General features: G+C 38.3%; 1 protein-coding gene across 1 annotated transcript in view; it reads right to left on the reverse strand.

The window, feature by feature from the left end:
* CRIM1 (cysteine rich transmembrane BMP regulator 1) overlaps positions 1-22,147 on the reverse strand; it is a 171,224-nt gene that overhangs the window by 37,193 nt on the left and 111,884 nt on the right. Inside the window, exons 6-7 of the mRNA XM_079298802.1 lie at positions 16,729-16,911; positions 15,505-15,702 (exon numbers count right to left, since the gene is read on the reverse strand). Of these exons, the coding sequence (XP_079154928.1) occupies positions 15,505-15,702; positions 16,729-16,911 (381 nt within the window). The remainder of the gene's footprint in view (positions 1-15,504; positions 15,703-16,728; positions 16,912-22,147) is intronic.

The following is a 22,147-nucleotide window of genomic DNA, read 5'->3' on the forward strand; positions in this document are numbered from 1 at the left end:
CATGTAACTCAGAAGTAAAATCTTTCTCTGTGTGAATAACATCACCTCTACTGAAATTTATAGCATAAGAGGCTCTGAATACCGAGAGGGAATGTAAGATGCACTGCATGTGAAAGATCTCTGGAAAACATTTAACAAGGTTATTTATCAAAAACATCATTTTTTACAATATACTTTGCAGTCCCAAATTATGCTTTCTGGAGTTGAGGAGATTATTGCCAGTAATTAATTATTTATCAACAGTATAATACTTACTTTTTGATACCATTTAAATATGCTGGAGTACAGAATTTGTTTTGATACATAGGGTAGACAGAAATATTAATGTAATCTAGTATAGAAAGTTGTTAGAATAAAACAAAATCCAGAGACTTAATGAAATAAGAAGAAACCTCAAAATGACCATCATAAAACAGGATACAGAAGAAAAGCAATACCTATCTTTCCTCAAACAACTTTTTGCTCTCTGAGACTAATTTTGTCTATCTTGTGTTCTTCATAGAACTTGGGCACTGAAGAACCAATGAGTTCATAGTTGTGAGTGTTATTTACATTATATAAAATATTTAGGAAACAAAAATGGCATGATTTAAAGAACTGTGAGCTTTCTTTTCAGTGCTTCAACTGTTTAAGTGTACTCTGTTTCTTCATCTCAAAAAATGGACTTATACAAAATCAAATTTAAAAAGTCTTCCATACATAAAGTGACAACTTGTGAAAATATGGAGAAATTATATAGAGTGGAGGTGGCCACATGCTGCCATCTTTCATCCTCAGACCACAGATTTTGTCATTTTCACCTATAAGCAGCTAGTCTTTACTTTGAGAGTAAGGGCAAAATATTACTCAACGTAGATTAACTGGTTAGAAGTGTACAATGTTAAACAAAATACTTATTGGCTACATTCCAGCAAGCAGCTTTTGCACCCATGCCTTCCAGTCAACTGAAAACTATTCCATTACAAGAATGAACTTTTCTGCTTTCATTATCTTTCACAATTTTCAGCTTTTATAGCTTCTCTCCAGCCTTGCTCTTCCCAGCACAACAGTTCATGCAGCTGATGAACGTTTTTAATCCTTTTAAAATTAGGTCAGCTAACTAGAGTTTGGAATGAAAAAATTGCATTAAAAACACTACAACTAAGTTAGATAACTTCAAACTTAGCTCCAAGGTCATGGTTCTGATTATACACTTGTTGAGTAACATTCAATTCTGTTGATATTTAATTTCTAGTAGAAAAGTAGCTATACATTTTAAAAATATATAGAACAATGACAACAGCTTTCTTCGTGTGCAAACTGGAAGTCTGCATAATTTGCATCGTATCTCCCAAGATTCCTCAAATATCTTCATACTTAAATTAAAATTTTTCCCTTTTTTCTTTCTAGGAATTTAATAAATAATGTATTTGGAGGTCAAAAGGATCACTTTCCATTAATTCTTCATTTCACAGCTCCAAGTTTGCTCTTGTAGTGTGGAAGAATAGCCATAATGAGCAAAGTATTTCAAAATCCATGGATTTTGAAATAAATCACATTCATGTCTAATACTTAACATTTGCAACTTCACCAAACCATTAGTTTAGGAATAATGTACATATTGCTATATACCAATATATCCCAATGGCATGATAAATTCCATTAATTAATCCTGGCTGTTTAGGTCTCTCAGTATGTAAACTAGTTCTGCAACCAAACTGATTTTTAGCATCGCTCTGTTCTCTAACTAAAATATCCTAATATACAAAAGGCCAGAATGCAAGAGCCACCCTGAAGCTACTTTCAGGTTATTGGTCAGACATCACAAGCCTTACACTTCAAATGACAAAAAGGCCACAGCATTGCCTGTACTCACAGGTAGCTAAAACCAGTGCAAACCCCATGGATCATTACTGCTGCCCAGAGCAAGGTTCACTGACACTAACACAAGTCAAAGAACTGAAGGAGGTTGCAGCTTTACCAACTGACTGCAGATGTGAGGTAAAACATGTTGATAAAAAAAGCCTTCAAAACCTTACTGAAAGCTGAGATGCAGGTTAGTTAGTATTCATTGATTCACTTGGGTGTAAACTAAAGAGAGGAAGAAGATTGAGTCTTACTCCCCATCATTAAATTCTACCCCTCAAGATAACTTCCCTGTAATTGCAGGTATAACTTAACATCTAGGAAAACCATCCATAATTTTATGTATCCATCTATATATCTATATTTATTTGTTGCATAATTTTTGGTACCTTTCCAAAACTAAACATCTGTATTTTGATGCTCCCTTGCCTTGAACACACGGACACAAATTTTGTGCCTTTGATACATGCAGTAATACAGTATTTCTTATAAGGGATGAAATTAAACTGTTGTTATAGTAACTTGGAAAGTTTTTTCATCCTCTATTAATTGTGTTTTATTATTCTGTTACCTTCCACTTCTGGGCCTGCTTTCAGCATCTTTAATGTTTCCAGTCAAGCTTACAAATCTGTTTCTTTCTCCCTTCTCTCCCTAAAGGTAAGCCCCGAGATACAGTAATTTTATATGCATGCCTGCCTCTCAATGAGCTGTAAGCAGAGGACAAAAGGAATAATTTCATTCCCTACCCCCACATGTGCAAAAATGCAGCCAGGGGAAAAAAAATAAATTCAGGCCTTTTCACTTCACTAGACAAGACTCAACAAATAAAGCCAGATCTGCCCTGCCAGACTTCTGGCTATTTGAATAGGTAAGCAGTAGCTAAGCTTGAAAAAGCATGTACCACCACATGAGCTGAACTGGGCTTTCACTGCTGCTCTTGGTAGAAACGGCTGAAGAAAGATCCAGTGCACAAATGCACAGACAATGGGTGGGAAAAATGGGTGCTGTTTCTGCCTGTGTGCTTTACCAACAATACAACTATACCATAGAAAGAAAGAGAGAAGAAAATAAAGAGAAGGGGATTGAAGAGAGTCTGGATGAAAACAATGGATTATTTAATGGAGCACAGATTTTGCTGATGCCAAGTGCTAATATATAAAGGCAGAGTCCTATTAGAACACCATGATTCCATATATCCTCTCTGATACTTTCTTTGCTGAATTTTCATGCAGATTATTAATTTGCTTGATGTGAGAATGATAAAAATATTTTAATTAATTTTTTACAATGCCATTTACTTAAAAAGAACTTCAACCATTGTAAAATCTACAGCAGATACTTCAGCTGCTGGTAGACCTTCAGTCGGACTAGTCCACTGAAAAATACTGCAATATGTGATCAAACCCTGAATCTCATCATTTCAGCTTGAAATCAAACTGCATTTATGGTAAAAGAAGGGTGACATCCAAGTAATGCCTGGAGCTAACTTTGTCCTTAAGAAACTATGGAATGAATGCCAACACAAAAACTGGCTGTCAAAAAAAAAAAAAAAAAAAAAAAAAGGAAGAAGGTATCAAGGTGGAATAGTTTTTTCATTATTTTTTTCAATCTAGAATACTTTTGTAATATAAGCAAAGCCAATTCCTATACCTTTCTTTTTTGCTTTCTGAAACCTCCCACTTCTCCTGAGTGATGGGACAGAGCTTGTAGTACAAAGAGCAGATATTTACTTATGTTAACAATGTGAACTACTATAAATGCACACACAAGAACACAGGATGGTCAACCTAGTCCAGTACTGTGCCTTATATTTGTTATACTTTGTTGAGTATTGAGACACTGAATTGATGCACCAATGTTCTAGTGAGATCAGGGAAAAATTGTTTCTCAGGATTACAATTTGAATATATACACAATTTGATTAATTATTAAAAAAAAAAAAAAAAAAAAAAAAAAAAAAGAAGAGGGATTACTCTTAACTGCTCTAGTGTAAAGCCAAATATATTATGAGAGAATCAAGAGTTCAGTTTTGGTTTGTGTGAAGGACAAGAGGGACCTGCACCAGCAGAGCCTGAAGGTACAAAGAAACGATGGTTTCCCTCTGTTTAGCACTGGAATCCTGCAGCTGGAGTAGTGTCCAGCTTTGGGCTCCTCAGTAGAAGAGAAACAGGGACACACCTGAGCAGGTCCATCACAAGGCCACTGAGCTGGCCAGGGGCTGGAGAGCTGGCACAGGAGGACAGGCTGAGAGACAAAGCAGGGTCACCCAGCCTGGGGAAGGAGGGTCAGGGGGCATCCTCCTGCTGTCCTCCACTCCTTGACCCCAGGGCACAAAGATGACAAAGCCTGGCTAATCTTGGAGGTAGCTCCAGGCTGGGATGAGAGGCAACAAACACAAGCATGAAATGGGAAATGACAACTTGATAAAAGCTGTTTTGATTCCTTTTAAACCACGTGGGTCATCAAACTACGACATGGTCACAGAGACTTCTGCAATCTCCATCCTTCAAAATTTAACTGAGACAAGGCCCTGACATCCTTCTGTCACTGGACCTGCTTTGAGCAGGAGCTAGGACTAGAAAAATCTCTGGTGGTCTTTTCCAACTTGCATGACTCCATGAATTTCACTTACATATAAACTCAGGACATTTCCAGCGAAAGCAGCAATATCCTTGATGAATTCTAATCAAGTAACTGAAATCAAATGACAAACATTTAAATTTCTGATGATTTCTGCATGCTTTTGCCAAGTACTGATTACCTTCCTTTTGCAAAATAAGTACATGTTTGCTTAACACTATCTCTCTGAATCCACTTCATGATTTAAAAACTAGGTTTTTTTTATTCAGGAAGCAAAATTTCTTCCAGGTGTTTGTAAGAGCAATTCTCTGTTAAGAGTTATTTAGTAACAGCCCCAACCAGCTTTAATTACTCTCTTTTTTTTTTGTTCTCCTTTAAGCTAATATATTTGCAGGCTTCACCTCCCAGCAAAGTGTCTTTATTATTATTATTATTATTATTATTATTATTATTATTATTATTATTACATGAAAAACAATCTTTTTGCTTTGTTTCATTTGGAATGCAATATTTTAACTCCAAAAAGGTTTTGTTTCATACTTTCAGTAATATCATGTGAGGGAAATAGCTACTCCTTGACTTTACAAAATTGGTTGGAAGTAGGGAAATAATTATTGTCTTCCAAACTTTTTCCTCTGCACAACATTTCTTCTGAATAAGCTCAACAGAATAAGATTCTAGGATGTTCAACATCTCTTTTGTTTTCATAAAATGAAAACCTCTTCTGGGGGGAAAAAGAAAAAAATGAATGAAAACCATGTTTTAAAGAAGGAGAAAGCTCTCCAGCATGAATAATAAAGAACATGCCTGCGTTTGGGGAAAGTGAAATAGCTCCCTCTTCTGTAGTAATTCATAACACAGAGTACACCTTTAAAAAAAGTAAATGTTTTAATCCTATAAAACCAAAAATCCTATCAACTGACTTAAAGAAACTAAAAATCAGTGAATTCTAGCATTTACCATTAAAAAAAGGATAAAAAACCCAACCAAAAAGTAGTCTAACTTTTTGCCTAATGTTTTAAGTGACAACTGGCTCAAAACTGGGCCTGAAGGGTGTGCTGCTCAACAGCCTTTCACTCGAGTCTGCAGACTTGTTTAAATTTTGTCTACTGTCCAAAAAAGTTAACTGCAGCCTACTAAGCAGCAGCATGTGTATTTACTTAAGCTTCCTGTAAAAACATTCATATCATTCCAAGAGTGACTAAATGTTTTCCATCCTCATAGTTCGCATTCCAGCCTTCCCCGCCCCTCCAATTCATTACATGAAAAATATCAACCCTGAGTCCTGGGCTAAAGAATTTCCTTCCTGCATTTGAAATACCTAATGCCTCACAGGAAATTTTTTCCCAGAATTTAGCTATCTCTGTCGGCTATCAGAGTTCAACAATTCAGCATCACACAACAATTTATAAATGCATGCAAGGACTTAGGTGATATAACTTTCTAAGGTCACAAGTAACCCTGAAAATACGTTCATTAATACCTCTAAACACATAGTTCAGTTTGGCAGCCTTTTTGCTCAAATTTATTCATGCTGCCAACCTGAAACTACTAAACTATGCATTTTTTCTTTGAAAGCAACTATTATAATCAAAGACTATTTATTGCTGCAGAGTAAAGAAAGGGGTATATGCATGTCTTTTTTGCAGTGATGCAATCAAAATACATATTTCTACTCCCAGAATGTGAAGTTAAAACCTTTTTTCTATCATAATCAATTCTAGCAGTTTTTGGTTTAACAGGCATATATACTCTTCAAATGAATTTTAATGCTTATAACTTTTTTTGACAATTTTAGGTGGAATGACATTAAGATTCTTCTTGTTGAAGGAGAATGAAGTCTATCAAGAAATGCCCAAATACATTAAGAAGGCATTCACTTATTTTTACTTGGTGAAGATAAATGCTAAATTAGTGTACATCTGGGGCAAGTCTATGAAAACCATTGCTTCTGGAAAAAAAAAAAAAATTAGGAGGATCCATGAGTTTTTTTATAAGTGAGACATTCTCTGACACATACTCATTAGGATTCTCTGGCTATTTATCCTTTCAGCAGTCTCCCACTGAATTCAATGATGAATCACTGAAAACCATGTAAATGTTATTCTGTACTCTTACAGCCTTTCTGAATTTCACTGGCTTGCACTGGCCAGTTTGGTTTCATCATGCAGTGGTTCAAGTCTCAGCTGTTTTCTCTAGAACCACTACACTAAATCATGATCTGGCAAATAGAAGCCCAGTTCTCTGCAGCGTGGCGTTTGCATCCCCTAATTGACTCTGATGAAAGGGCTGGTTGGGAGCTGCAGCCCTGCTGCTGAACAATAACTTACATTTCATGCTCTAAGGAGGACTCTGAGCCCACACCCCGTGTCAGTGAACACTGCTCACTACCACTGACTTCATCCTGAATGAATCAAATTTCCTTTCACTGGACTCTGCTGCCTGTTTTTACTTAATGAAGTGCTAGACACGCTAAAGGAACTGAACTGAATTACATCTCAGCTAGAGTTTGGATTCCTTTATTGATGAAAATGTTAATTTCTTTTTGTGAAGATAAAGTGTCAGCCATAATGACAGCAAAGTACTGTGGGTCTTATTCATGAAAATCCTCTGAGGGGATTTTGTTCAACACTTAATTTCTCATTCACAGCTTATGCTGGCACCCTGCCACTTGTACCTGAGGGCTCTTTTGCAGAAGGACTGCTGTGAGATAACCAATTACTGTGTATCAGCTTTCTCTATGAATAGCCTGAGCCTCTGAGAGATGCAAGGGAATAGAAGCAACCACAAACTTTCCTAAAGGACATTTTTGGCATCAGTGCCAGTGGTGAACACTTGTATTTATTATCTTGTTAAAAAATATAAAAAATTCATACTATCCTAAGCAATATTTACTTCCTATGAACACAGCTATTATCCCAGTTTGCAGATGGCTGTCCATAGATGCAAATGGCCTGAGGGAAACAATTATTTCTATCACTGTAGCTTCTGTAGAATTATTCACATCCTATTATATATTTATATGGGATATTCCTTCTTTTTTTGTACAATTTGTTAAAAATGGAATTGCTATTTAAACCACAGTAATGTTACCTAGAAAGCAAAGTTACTAGCACAGCAAGAAGCCAGCAGGTCTGCAAGCAGCAGTACTAACTGCAGCTGATTGCCAATGGATCTGGTTAGCTGCAGTGGAACAGGAACCTACACCAGCCCCCATGAAGAGCTGCTCTGAGCCAAAACAAGTGTGAGCACATATCAATATTTTGCAGTCCCTTATGGCACTTGAAAAAAAAACCCTTCTCCCTCTACCTAGTTGTCTGTTTTAATCTGAAGAAGTGGGGCCCTTTCCTTTTGCTGCAAAAGTAAGCCATTGGATCTAAAACCATGGGGAAAGCACAGAAGGCCAGTATGATTGCCTAAGCCTTGGCTCTTAATGAAGAGAAGTGTAGAAAACAAAGAGAGAGAAAACAAACCAAACAGAGAAATAGATAATAGATTAAATAAACAAAGTCAAATCCCAGAGGGCCAATATCATTACAGGAGCTATGGAAGCTATATAGAAGCATCCATCAGAAGCTTAAAGCTAATTCTTTGTGCTGAATCCACAGAAGGGAATGGTCCTGCTTTTCCCAGCTCTCACCAGAGAAAGGAGGTGCATGCCTTGAATAGCTCTGTCAACTGAAGAGTTTGAGTTTGGGGACATAAGGATAAAGGAAAGTCTGCCCCTCCACACTATCGTGTCTCAGTATGACTCTGTCACCAATTTCATGCCTTTTCTGTGGAAAGGCTTTCTGCCTCTCTCCCTGTGGAAACAGCCACCTCAAAGTTCCTCTACTTCATACATTGGGTTTTTATTACTATGCCCCATGCCCAGCCCATGGGTTTTGGTGTGGCAGGTAACTGGGAAGAAGTGATTTAAATGGACATCTTACATCAAGTTGTCATGTCAAAAGGGTTTTGAACACTTTGATGTTTAGTTAAAAAGATCCCTAAAAACCCTCCCCCTCCAAGCCCCTGCTACATATCAGGATCTATATATTGGTAACCTATAGCCTCCACTTGCATCAACACTGAAAGCTACACATGAATTACCATTACTGCTTTCAGATATGCAAGCAATTTCCTGAGCAAATCTCTCTTCACTGAGGCTGAAAATACAACTGCCATGCCCTGAACACATCAAAAAGACAATCTTAGTCACAACATGCCACAGAGGGAATTTTGTTTTCTTCAACAACTTTCTGCCTTCCTCTAAATCCTGTAAGGATTTTTGTAATCCAATTCAATTCTTTCTTTTGTCTTATCTTTTTCTTTGCAACAACCTTTTAGGCACTTGAGGGCTGATATGTGAGTGCTAAAGTCACATTCTGACTTCATAGTTTTATTTTAAGCTGAACCAATCCAATTTACTCAGTCTGTCTTCCTAGGTTGTGTTTCACAAACTTTGGACTGTGCTCATAGCTCTCCAATGCTCTCCAGCTCCCACCTTTATCAGAGAGGCAATGCACAGAAAAGAACCAAGTACCTCCTATGCCATCTAGGGACATACCCACCCACAGGAAAGAGAGCAAAGAAGGATGACTTCAGATCTTGTGAATTCTCCACTTGATCTTAATTTCAGTATGGTATTTGCCTTCCCAAGGCACTGTTAATCCATGTTCAATGTGTTCTTCCCCCTTAATCACCAAACCTCTCCTGGAAAGTTGCTATTTAACAATCACTATGCTTCAGGAATTGTGAAGAATCTCCTCCAAGCCTGTCACATTCCACTAAGGGGGAACTGCAGGTGGGTCTTTTAAAGCAGATGATCTAGGACAGAATCAAACCAAACGAAGCAAGTATTATATCTGAGAATTGTTCATGGTAACAAAAAGGACAATGCCCAACTAAAGAAGAGTAGGAAAGAAAGAAAAAGAGGATTGAGAAGGAAACAGAATTGCAGGGGGGGAGAGAGAGGAGAGATAGAGGGAGAAATTTGGGTTAACACTAGAACTTGAGAGCGTGGCATCCATGATGTCCATGTGGCCGGGGGTGTGTGGTGCCTGCCAAGGAGCCTGTGCAGCTCCAGAGAGGCACAGAGCTGCAGGCACAGCTCCCATGGACATGGGACTGGACACCAGGAGCCCAGCACCCCGGACAGGGCTGCAGCAGGGGAGTGGGCACGGGCCTGATCAGACACAGGGCTGGAAGCAGGTGGCCCAAGCAGGAACCTGGGCAGGAACATAGAGGGGCAGGACAGGTGATGGCTGGAGCAGGTGAGGAAGATGGGAGTGGTCAACAGGTGTCCAGTCAGCAAGAAGGAGAGGGAGTGGGCGAGAGCAAGCAAAAAGAGCCAGGGCAAAAAAGAGCCCAGCATTTTGTGGCATAGTTATTTCTATATCTCCAGCTCCTCCCAAGGTCTGCTTGCTGGCAGCAGACAGCTGGCCCAGTTGAATGTTTGACTGCAGTCCATTGGTGGAGAGCCTTTGCCACCCAAGTGGAGAACCTCTCTGGAGGACACAGTGCCCTTAGTGGTCTCCTACTGACTGCCTATTCCATGTGAGATGAAATGGCTGGTAGGCAAAGTGCTCCTGGACAGAGGGCTTTCCTCCATCTTCTCCTAGCTGCCAGCACACATGCAGCCCTTTCCCCATGTACCTCTGGTCAAATAATGTAGAGACAAAAATCAAAATGAATCTGGTTCCTCACAGCATAGCATGTTGTATTTGCCCTTGTTGAATTTGGTCAACATCTTTCCATCAGTTCTCTGCTTTAAAACATACATGAATTCATACTCTGCCTTCCAAGACATGCGCCCTTCTTTTTAGCTTTGTTGTCTATAGATAAATTTAGCCTTGATCTGAGCTAGTAAAAACACTAAACAGAGCTGGTAAAGGTACCAGGGGATACCAATTACATTGCAACTCAAGAGAGGCTGCCCACAGATTTGGAAATTAAATCCATATGTAAACCTATTGTTTTGGCACACCACATCCATAAATACCCCTCTCCTTTATGCACCTACCCTGCCATGCTCCTGTCTCTTCCTCCTCATCAATCTCCCCAGGGAGCCACAGTGTAAAGCACCTTGAGCACCTCACTCAGCCTCCCCTTCCAGCAGCAGCAGGCAAGATTGACATGAGGAGACTGACTGTTACAATCTTCCCCAAGCCCAGCAAACCCAACACAAACATTCAGAAAATTACACTTTCCAAACCAATCTGGGCATCCAATCAACATGGGAACAGGTATTGCATAGCACACATACAGGATATACACCATGGATGCATGTACAGCAGCATGTTAGGAAGATTAAAAAGGGCTTACTGCAGAGAATAGATACAAATCCACTCTGTAAAGTAACAGAAATATCACATCTTGGTCTTCAGCTGAGAGAAGTGTCAACAGCTACTTTTATGTGACTTTAGTCTCTACAATCCCCACAGCCTGGTTTTCTCACTGCAATAGTAAGAACATCAGGATTTTGTTCATGAGGGAACGGGAATGTTCCAGTTTGGTCTGAATTTACCACATTCAAAGGCTGAAAACATATGTGTGATGACATACTGTGCTCATATTTCAGGAATCTTCATACACAGAATCTCTAGTTATGTTATGTGTGATCTGTGGCAGCAAAATTTTTTTTGCAAGTGCAGTCCAAGAAAAAATTTATCCTTATGAAGCTGCTGGAATGTAAACTTATCTATGGGAACAAACACATCCTTCATTGAAACTGCTTATAAACCAGCCAAGAAATAATTGAATTGGCAGAACTGTAGGTACAGCAGCATTTAGATAAAAGACAGAGAAGAAGAGTCAGAAGTGACTGATAAGTGACTTATAACCTTTTACTCTGGATGAGCCACATCCAGGCCAGATCCACAAGCAGCTTTGATTAGAATTTTCTCATCAGTTTCATGCCCTACAAATCCCTGTATCCCTCAACAAAAATATATGATAGAAATATCTTTGACTAAATGTTTTGGTTTGCATATTAAAGAGCTTATATCTGACATGTTTAAAGTAAGCTCACACAATTGAAGCTGGCTGCTGGAAGTGGGTTCTCTTTCAAATGTAAATAGAAGTCCAATGAGAAATAAATGCATGCTTAAAAGTAGTGATAAGCATATAAATGTCCTCCTTATTATTCTTTATCTAACATTTATTTCTAAATATAAATATGGGCATGAACTGGTCCCATCAGCAACTAAACTAAGATAGTAGAGGGTTTTCAGCAGGTTCCATCCTTTCTGCTTTAGACCGCATGCATAATTAAGATTCTAAAATACAAATTATTATTTCCTACATTCTACATTAGTCTCCACAAAAAAAAAAAAAAAAAGTCAATGCAAAAAAGCAAAGTATATTCATGATGTGCTTACATAATACAAATTTTTAAAAGAAGTAATTTTAAACTAGTCTGCAAAAATGATGTTATTTCTCTATGGTATAAACTCTTGTTCAGAGTGTTGAGATGTTGAGGTGTGAGTGAGAACTCGAGATCATTCAAAGGAGGACTGCAAAAACACAGTATGTTTATCTTTACAATCACTAGTAAACTACTATTTCAAAATCAGCTGCAAAGTTTACATTATTTTGGCCCATTAATTGAACATATGACTAAAGTTCACTGCTTTTTCTGCTTTAATAACATGCACAGTTGAAAATATGATACTTGTATAATATCATCAATGCCAGACCTTTACCCACACTAGATAAGAATTCTGCTTCTCTTTCCTGAACAGTATGAATTTAGAGAAGCAGAAGGATGGAGAAACCAAACTGGAGAGCACAGGACAGTCAATGCTTTTGCTCATAAAGTTCATTGCAAAATTCAGGTTAAGCTGTGAATTTACAAGTGCAATGAAGTGGTATGCAGAAAAGCATCAAATGGCTGACAGTTATGCATTTTATTCCTCTTTAGGAAAAAATGTGCCTGGAATTTACTTCATTGCTTGTAGCTCCATTAAAATGCACTGCACATTTTTTTCATAGGAATCATTAAAATCAAGGGATTGATTTGTCAGCCAACTTCCCAGCCAGGACCTTATTCTCCCCTGTTCCCACCACTCCTGCAGGTCATGGATGACACAGTGAGCATCAGCACCAGAACTTCATCAACAGAATCAATGCTCAGAAAAAAGAGTGAGAAGCTGATCTAAACTGGGAAAGAGCACTGATCCATGCAGCTTACCTGATTAAGAGAATGGAGATGTCAGGTGGCTGGGTGATGGCAGAAACAAAATAGCATTTTAGATGGAACTAAGTTGTCATTAAAATGATATAAGTAAAATTCAGGAAAAATCACTTGTGCAAAGGAAGTAAAAGTTTTTAACATGCATACTTCTCCAGTTCAGTCTTAGAACAAGGAGAAGACCAGAGAACAGAAATCTAAAGAAGCTCCTTGTCTACTGGATTAGCAAATGACAGCTGTATTGTGATGAAAGCAGACAGTGCCTGTTTCCTACCCCACACACTTAACTCCAAGTAGAAACACTACTAATCTCAGATTTAAGGCTTAAGACACATGAAACTATCTGACCTTGGAGGTGGGCCAGAAGTCTACAGCTAAGACACAAGTCACTGCTGCCACCAACTCAAACTACCTTTTTTTTTAAAAAAAAAATTAGATACACTTTATTAATGTTAAATGCAGACAGTCAGCATCTAACAAACCACCACACATTGCAATTTTCTCCTAATGTTCTTGAATTTTCTAAATGTGTGCTTTCAAAGAAAAATGTTAACAGATTCAAAAAGACACACCTCATACTTCAAATCAGGTAATACCTTGCTCTCATGTATCTAAATAAATGTAAATAAATTCAGGCTGCTAATCACAAGGTGTAACAGCCTTGAACTTGTGTGATGTCCCAAAACTTAACTTCAAGAGATTTGCTGTTACCCTTGATGGTTCATTTCTCAAGGATTTTTTCATTTGTTATTACTGCAAGATAAATTGTTAAATCTTAGATGCTGATTAACTTCAATCAAATCATTCAAAGGTGCCTCTTGCAAACTCAGTCTTTTAAATCTTGGGTGCTAATGTGTTTTAACAGTCCAGTAATTTTTGATCCTTGAAATAATCCCTTATTTGGATTCCTAGAATTAAGTTATTTGCAATAATTGATCACAATAATCTGGTTTAGTTATATTTGTTTGATGTGGGAGAGAGAAGGGAAAAAAGAGGACACGATTCAAGTGTTTTCAGATGTTCTCTGATCTCTGGTACCTAAGTATGCTGAAACTTCATCCTAGCATGAACTAGAAGCACTTCTACTAATTGCTGGTTCCACTACTTACATAGTTTCATTATCTGTTGAAAAAAAGCCCACCAAGGAAATGTGATGCTCTTAAACTTAAAACTTAGGAAGTTCCCCAAAATACCATTCAGTATCACTGCCTTCCAGATGACACACTCAAAACTAGATGACTACAATTAAGCACACATCATACAACAGCTAACGTGGCAAACAAATAATAAGTCAGACTACTTTTTAATAAAACATAATTTAGATTACACGAGGACCTCATTTAAATATTGATTCCATAATTCTATTGTGTGACCCCATAAGTCACTCACCCAAGCAACTACTGAACAACTTTTATGGACTTAAAGAGTTGTAGCTACATCTTCTTCTAAAAGTAGAAACGTGTTACTGCATAGAATTACACAGCCTAGCCCAGAGGATCTAACTTGTGTCCTGAGAGCACTGCACAGGCATTACTGTGGTGTGTTAATGAAGCACCAGCTTGTTTATTTTTCAACCTTTAGCAATGAAGGATGGAAACCTACACTTGACCCTGCCTTTGCTTCCCACGGCTCTTCATAATTAGCTCACATAGACACACATATATATATATCTATATATGCATTTAACTCAATTATCTCTCCTCCATTTTCTCCAGTCTGGAAGAGGATGTTACAGACATTTGCCTATCCTTCCCTCATTAGAGGAAAAGAATCCTCTCAGTGTATTAACATGTTGTAAATACTTCCATCAGCCTCTCTGTACTGCCTTCCCAAGCTGGCTCAGACACCTAGATAATGAGGGGTGACAGCACAGGCTCTGTGATACCCATCCTGGGGATTAACAGCAGTTAACCTGCTTCCTCACAGTGGCATTAATCCAGTGCAAGTAGAGCAATTCTCTATAATTTGCCAGCAGCTTTTACACATTGCATCAAACACCTTCTTCATACCTAGTGATATGAATTCTGGAGTTAAAGAGCATCTCTAAGAAATCCTTATGCTCTTCAGATTTATCCTGAAAAGTAAGTATCACAGTGAGCTTACTTGGATGGATCCTGCAAAACAAGAAGGGCCCTGAGACACATGTAGATATACAAAATTCTTTTTTTTTTTAATCAGACATAGAATGAGAAGAACTTAAGTGGCAACTCACTGAGCACCCGCAAGTGTTTGTATAATGTAAAGATGGCTCTAGGTCCAGATGAACCATTTTTAAATCTATCTGGTGTTTTTTCTGATGAACAGCTACGCCATAAAATGCAGCTCTAGGTGTATATTTACATGTACAATTCAAAATATTTTTTTAATGTCTCAATTTTCAAGTCTTCACATTTCCATTCTCAGGCTGGGCAAGCATTTTACTTTATGGTTAGGTTAAATCTCAGTCAGTTATACCATATATATGTATTTATTTCCACAAACAAATGAAAAGATAATTGTAAAGTTGAAAAATTAATCTATCTCCCAGGTAATAGCCCATTCTATAAGTTAATTATTTATGTCCAATATCAAGTGATGCTGTACAAAGAGATTTTTAGTTGCAACTGCATGACAGTGGTGAAGAAGAAAACAGGAATAATCCAATTAACAGTAATACCTAGTGATAAACATTTTAACTTTATAACTTCTCCTAAATTTATTACTAAGGTTTAAGCAAAGTTTAGTAAATAATGCTGACCTTAACCACCTCTTTGTGCCAAAGGAGTACCAGGGATTGCCAACATACAGGCCTAGCTAAACCACGCTGATGTGTTCCAACGCCACACCAGCTTCTCCAATCCTCCAAAATTTTGAGGTGAACCGAGCGCTGCCAGGCAAGCAGCAGGGAGGGGGAAGGGCACTCGTACCTTCACAGACAGGGCAGCACTCCCCAGGGACCTTGACGGGGTTGAGGCAGCTCTGCCCGCAGGCCGTGGCCACGCAGTGCGGGTCGCCGTTGATGCACTGGCAGAAGGTGCAGTCGTCCTCGCGCCAGCGGTCCCCGTGCGCCTGGATCTGGCCGTTGGCATAGCAGCCCGCAGGGTTACTCACGGGATACAGCGGGTCTGCAACGACAGCGCCGCAAGACAACCTGGCTTTAACTAAGCTTTCATTTGTTGTTTCTGCTCCTCAGGGTGAAATGGTTCTTGGGTCTATTGGTTCTTTTTTGGCACCAACATTTCTAAATGACCCACTGGAATGACTCATGTCAGCACTGCAACACTCTTTTACACCAGGACCAAAGATGAGGCCTCTGGCACATCTGTTCCTGCCTTTAAGCTACACCTCATCCCAGTTTTGGAGATATACTACCTTTTTGAACAGGTAGTTTTTGCCCCTTGAAAGTCACAAGTCCCCACTTACCTGCAAGCAATCAAATTAATATCTGGGTATTTAAATACCAGAATTTTAGGGAGTGTACTTTGTGTAAGATTTCTCCTCAAGTTCCATGCAAGTCTATATAAATTAACCCATTACTTGAAATAATTATTCATTACTTGAATAATTTTACTTTTCAGAAATAATAGTACTCCAGAGATGTGGTAAGATGCACTGATATTAATAGTTAAAAAGATGTATACATTATGTGAATCTATACAACTTATCATGGTGGCTAATAAAAGGTAACTGTCAGGCAAAGAGGAAGAGACAAACACTGACATGGCATTGCTGCCCCATTGCTCTGCTGTAATGGTAGAGGAAAGAAGCTGTGTGCATTACTCCAGCTGAACATTGTAAGAAGCAGTTAGCAAAGCAATGGAAATTTATCTCAGGGCCACAATGGCAGCTCTGGAGATGCCTGTCTAAATGTCTGTGCAGAACTTGGAAACAGCTTTTTATGTCATTTGTCAAGAAGGCCCTCCCAAATGCACTGCTCACTTGACCATGTCTAAGAAGTAGTGTCAAAGTCAGAGAAGCACTGCAAAGAACACGACAGCATGTTCAGGAGCAGCAAAATGTAGAGATAAAGTGAATTACGGAGGAACCTGCAAACTTCAGAAGAACAAAACCCTTGTTTGCTCATTTCCATTGAACAGGCAAATAAAAAACCCTGCAGATTAAAAGCAGACAGGATGGAGAAGAGACTGTACCTTCACAGACTGGGCAGCACTCTCCTTCGGGCACATAGTACCTGTCGCAGTGCAGCTCCCCGCACTGGGCAGAGAAACAGATGGAGACGCCGCCCTGGCAGCGGCAAAAGCGGCACGCGTCCATGCGGAACATGTCTCCATCGTAGTATTCCATGCTGTTAAATATGCACGTCGGCTTCGCTTCTGAAAGGAGACAAAGGGAAATGCATTACACAGACACTGCTAAACAGGAAATGGGTAAGCTTATGTTGCTTCTGACAAAAACAGATACAAAAGAGTCAGTTGATTTTTCTTTCATTTTGTGAACTCAAATACAATTTTATTTTACGAACATGGTATATTTTATTTTCTGTTTCAACAATGGAAGAAAATAAAATGCAGTTCAAAATAACCTTCAGAGCAACTGCCTACAATTAAATGACTCAATTAAAAATTTTAAATCCTGGAAAAAATATGCAACACTAGTATTTCTTTATAGGTGTTAAATATTTCTCATTCTCAATGAATCTGAAACTACTTCAAATTTTGGCACATGAAACAATATGTTTTTCTGTTTTAAGAGGTCAGTTTCTGATATTTCTTAAGGGCAATCTTCCTCTCTGTAGGATTTGGTACTCAGGTGGATATATTGCACTAAAGATGTCCAATCAATAGGTAAAAAAACCCCAAACCAATAAAACCCAAACATTTTGTGACTGAATTATCTGTTATGCAGAACTGAACACTTCTTTTTTCAAGCAACCTGGAGCTGTAATAGCCAGTTCACAACCATAATCCCCACAAAAATAAAACAAACAACAAACTCAATTGTAATAATAGTTACAAGATCACTTGAGTGTCTCAAAAACATAAGATGGGTATTTCTTTTATGCCTCCATCTACAGCAGAGCCTTGACATATAATTAAAGCCAAACTTTGTGGGAAACTGAGAGCCTCTCAAAATTTTGAAGTATCTTTGGGAAGAACATTGCTCATTTACTTTGTTAACATTCAAAAAAAAAAAAAAGGAAGAAAAGATGCTAATTAAATCAATGAAACAGTCTGCAAATTTCATCACTTTTTTCTCATAATTATACACCAAAGAGATTTGCTTCCAGATAATGAAGATCTACACATCATGTATATATCATAAAGTCTTCACAGAGGTTTTGACCTTGCAATCATTTATGAACCCACCTCCACCACCTATTGCCAGCAAAGCCCACTCAGTTCAACCAGCCCAAGTGATCCCCCCCTCCACAACACTATGCAGCTCCATAGCTTAGGGCTGAAGACACTGTAGAAAATACACTCCAAATTTATGTTAAATTGTAGTACTTCACATTAGTCATTAGGAAATCATGACCTCAGAGTATCATCCTTGTATTACTCAATGACTTAAGCCCCCTCCCTCTTCCCCACTTCAGAATAAAATTTTGGCCTGCTATTATGCTAGCTCAAAATTTGTGAAGTAGCTACTTGAAGTACAGCAGTATCTAGTACCCCAGTCTGTTTTTTACAGAAGCTGTACCTACAGCAGACTGAAAAAACAAAGGTTCTTGCAAACAGGAAGCTATTTATTTCAGCAGCATTATCAAATTCTGTAGGCAAACCCAACATGTTTCACTGCATTTGAAGCAAACAGCAAAGAAAGGACAATTGTCCATGTTTCTGATTTCTGTAGAACAGATGGGAAATATTCTTTACTTATATATTAATGCCTAGCCACATAGAATTGAAAACTGTGCCCACTTTACAGTCAGGTGATTTTTCTTTTACTTAGTGATCAGTCTCACATGGGAGATGAAATATATTTAAATGAAAAATCAGCATTAGCAGATTCCTTTCAAACCATCCCAACTCTCTTAAGTTTTGGGACCTAAAAACTTTGCATCTCAGTTTCTCTTGACAATAACACAGGTTTCCTTTAAAACTCTAAAGCATTTCAAATACTGCTTTCAACATATGCTTAATACTGTGGTCCAGCCTTGAGTCATGTGAAATCATTGTAAAGCATTAGAGTTAAAACTTGGAAGTATCCTGAGTGATGTTTGATTTTTATATGCCTGTTCTGTCTTCAAGGCATAATGTGGAAAGCAGCATAGAAAGTAAGAGCAAGAGGAGGAAATACCACTGTGTCCGGGAAAACAGCTATGACCTCATTAGAAAGCAATTCACATAAACAAACACTTACGAAATATTTCAAGTTTATGCAGCTCAAGCTGTTAGTTTAAAAACCTTCTCAAAAAGGAAAAGTGCCAAAACAACTCAAAAGGCCTTTAATCCATTTGCTTCTGGCTTCACTGTTCTGATTGCAGCTCTCCAGATTTTTACTGATTCCCCCGTACCCCAACAGTAGAGATGAATTCCTGCCTCATTAGAAGTTGAAACATCATCTCCCATTAATTATTGTCATTTTTAAATGTCCAACAAGACTATGCAAGCAACTGCAAATCCTGTAAGGAACCAGCATGTTTTATTCCTACAAGGAAAACCACAGTAGAATTTCACAGTGTGTGCATTTTTATCATCCAGCCTTATGGTAAGGGTATATATCCAGACTAAACTATAGACCTAAGCCTATGCTTCCAGCTACAAGACAAGGAATACTTTTGTTAGAACCATCTGTAAGACTCCAAACTTGAGACTGAGTCAAGGCAAAGCAAGCATTTAAAAAAAGAACTCTAGCTTTAGATACTGCAGTTGGAACCCTGATGAAAGAGTGAGCAACACACAGTGAAATTATAAAAATGCATTTCTTCTACCACAATATGCTGAAAGATCTTTCGGTTCCCTCTTTTTGAGTTTGTTTGTTTGTTTGATTGGTTATTTATGTTCTGTTTTTTGGTTTTTTTTAAAGCACCAATTTTACTGCCTTATTGATCTAAGTATGACAGTTGTCAAGGGATAAAAGAACATAAAGCTAACATTAAAAATGCATCTTTTCCTAAATTCATTAATTCATTGCTCTGCCAAAAAAGAAAAAACAGGTAGGATTCTTCAAGCTTAGAGTGTCACAAAGGACTTCAAATTGCCAAAACTTCACAGCACAAAGCAGTTAAACATATCTGAGACTTCAAATCCTGTTTGTGATGCAGACTACCATAGCAAAGCAATGGGCATGAGACACAGGCCATGGCTTAGTGAACATAAATTCAATGTCTGCTAGCTCTCAGATAACCCAGCAATACAAGACTGATCCAGCCCAAGCACTGACACACAACTGCCCACCTGTGAAAGAAGCCAGGACAGAGGGGATGGTTCCCAGAAAGATACAGGGCTTTTTTCTGGCATTGGAAGAACAAATTACATCTCTGCTTCTCTATATAAAGTCAAGCATGACTTGATTTGGCATTAAAGTTCCTGACGCAGAGTTAAAAGAAAAATAGTTCTGACACAAATTTAGTTCTACAGATCCCATGGCCACACCCTTTTTGTTCTGGGGTGAGAGCCCAAAAACGTGGCACTAAATCCCACAGGCTCGCACAACACAAACAGTTGTTTCTCAAACCTCTATCACCAATCTGAACTGCAAAGGGACACAATCTATTCTACCAAATTAATTTCCAAAGGTATTTTACCTTCTACATGTAAATCTAATGAAATACGTATTAGTTCTATGGCCTGAACTACTCCAAAGTAAAACTTCTGTTATTGAGATTTCTGTAGCTTCCTAATACTTATGGTTTTTTTTTAATTAGACTCACAGAACAGCTCAGAAGCACATGCAAGTTTGGCAAAGCATCCCTTGCTAGGCAGCAGTTCTGCACACAGTTACACCAAGCCCATGAGATGCTTCAGGGCATCAGCTCTCTGTAGGCAAGTTTGGGCAACTTTCTTTTGCAGTATCAGAAATTCCAGCTCTCCCAAATCGGAAGCAATATTCAAAACAATTTTCTGTTGTTTAAAGGATTAAAAGGTTCATGATTCCAGGACCTCAGATTTTCCTTCAGTATAAAGAAATATTTGTTCCAGAACCTTGGAACGAACTTGGGTAAGTGCTGTGAACTTTCTATTAAATGAAAGGGAAGGAAACAGATAAATTTGAATCCTGTGGCAGTATAAACAAAACACAGAAAAGCTTTCAATTTTTCAAAAGCTGAGCTGATAGAGAGCTTAAAAAAAGAGGTTACATGCCATTGGAATTGGCCCATAACAATGTTATGGACAACTGTGTGCTGTTGCTTCCTTGAAAGCATATAAAAACAAGATAGGTAGGAAAAACTACTTGGATTTTGACTCTTCAGATGGCATTGCTTAGTTTCCCTAAGCAACATATTCCTTATTATTGCAGCATATTCCCTATTAACACAGTTACAGGACTATTCTAAAAGTCCTTTCATCCAGCACATTCTAAGAAATAGAGAAATCAGAATTAAAATAAAACTGTAACAATTATCTGTAAATGAATGCATTTATTTATGCAATTATTAAAAACACTTTCACAGCTTAAAGGAATTCAATACAGTTTTGTGGTAATGCAATCTGTGGAAGAAATTAAAAGATACTTGGGATGCTGTGAAAACCCAAATTCAGCTCTATCTGATACATCGCTGTCTTAATATTTTCTTTAAAATCAGCAGCAATGAGGGAACTGCAACCTGCCTATTAAACAATTCCACAGTTTCATCTACTGCAACAGAGCAAAAATCATGGAAGGATAATTCAGGTTACACAGAAACACCAAACAAATAGAAAGGAAGTTTCCCTTAATCTTCATTGCATTTCTCCTCTTTGAGGTCTCATGTTGTAGGGCTTTTTATATCCTCCAGCATTCAAATTTCTTGCTATGAAGACTCATCCTCAGGGCACCTCAGGTGTCACTGCCTACATCATCTCTTACAAATGCAATGTACACCTTTCTCTCAGTTTTAGTTTTTCTCCATCAGGTCATGTTTTTTAGTGTTTGATTGTTTCTGTGACTTTCTACAAGGCTGTCTCCCCCTTCTTTCTCTTAACTCCTTCTAGAAATAAAGCAGTGCTGCTTTTTAACATCCTGCAGCCCTACTACAAGAAAATACCAAGACAACAAAGGAGGAGCTGGGGCCACAGAGGGTGGTGGCTATGCTCTAAAACCCCCAAACAGTGACAGATTTTCTTGATGAAATTGCCAAACAATCCTTGCAAGCAAGACATGCTCTTAATAGCAGAGGAATGTGTCAAAATCCCAGTGGTCTCTGTCAGTACATCACAGATTGGGTTAGCCATATGCATGTTAAATAGGGCACAGACATCTGAAACAGCACCACTAGTGAGTACTGACACAGATCCTGCATTGCCAGGACATTTGTGAGAAGCCTCCAGTGCATGAGAGAAGTTAAGAATTGCAGTGGGAAAAATAAAAAAAAAATCTCCAAACCTGTAACACAAGGCTGTGGCCTGGCATTATAACAGGTCTAGCCATGTCTTCCATGCTTTGAGGAAAACACTGAATTCTAAA

This window comes from Erithacus rubecula (genome assembly GCF_903797595.1).
Source record: "Erithacus rubecula genome assembly, chromosome: 2".
NCBI classification, from domain to species: Eukaryota; Metazoa; Chordata; class Aves; order Passeriformes; family Muscicapidae; genus Erithacus; species Erithacus rubecula.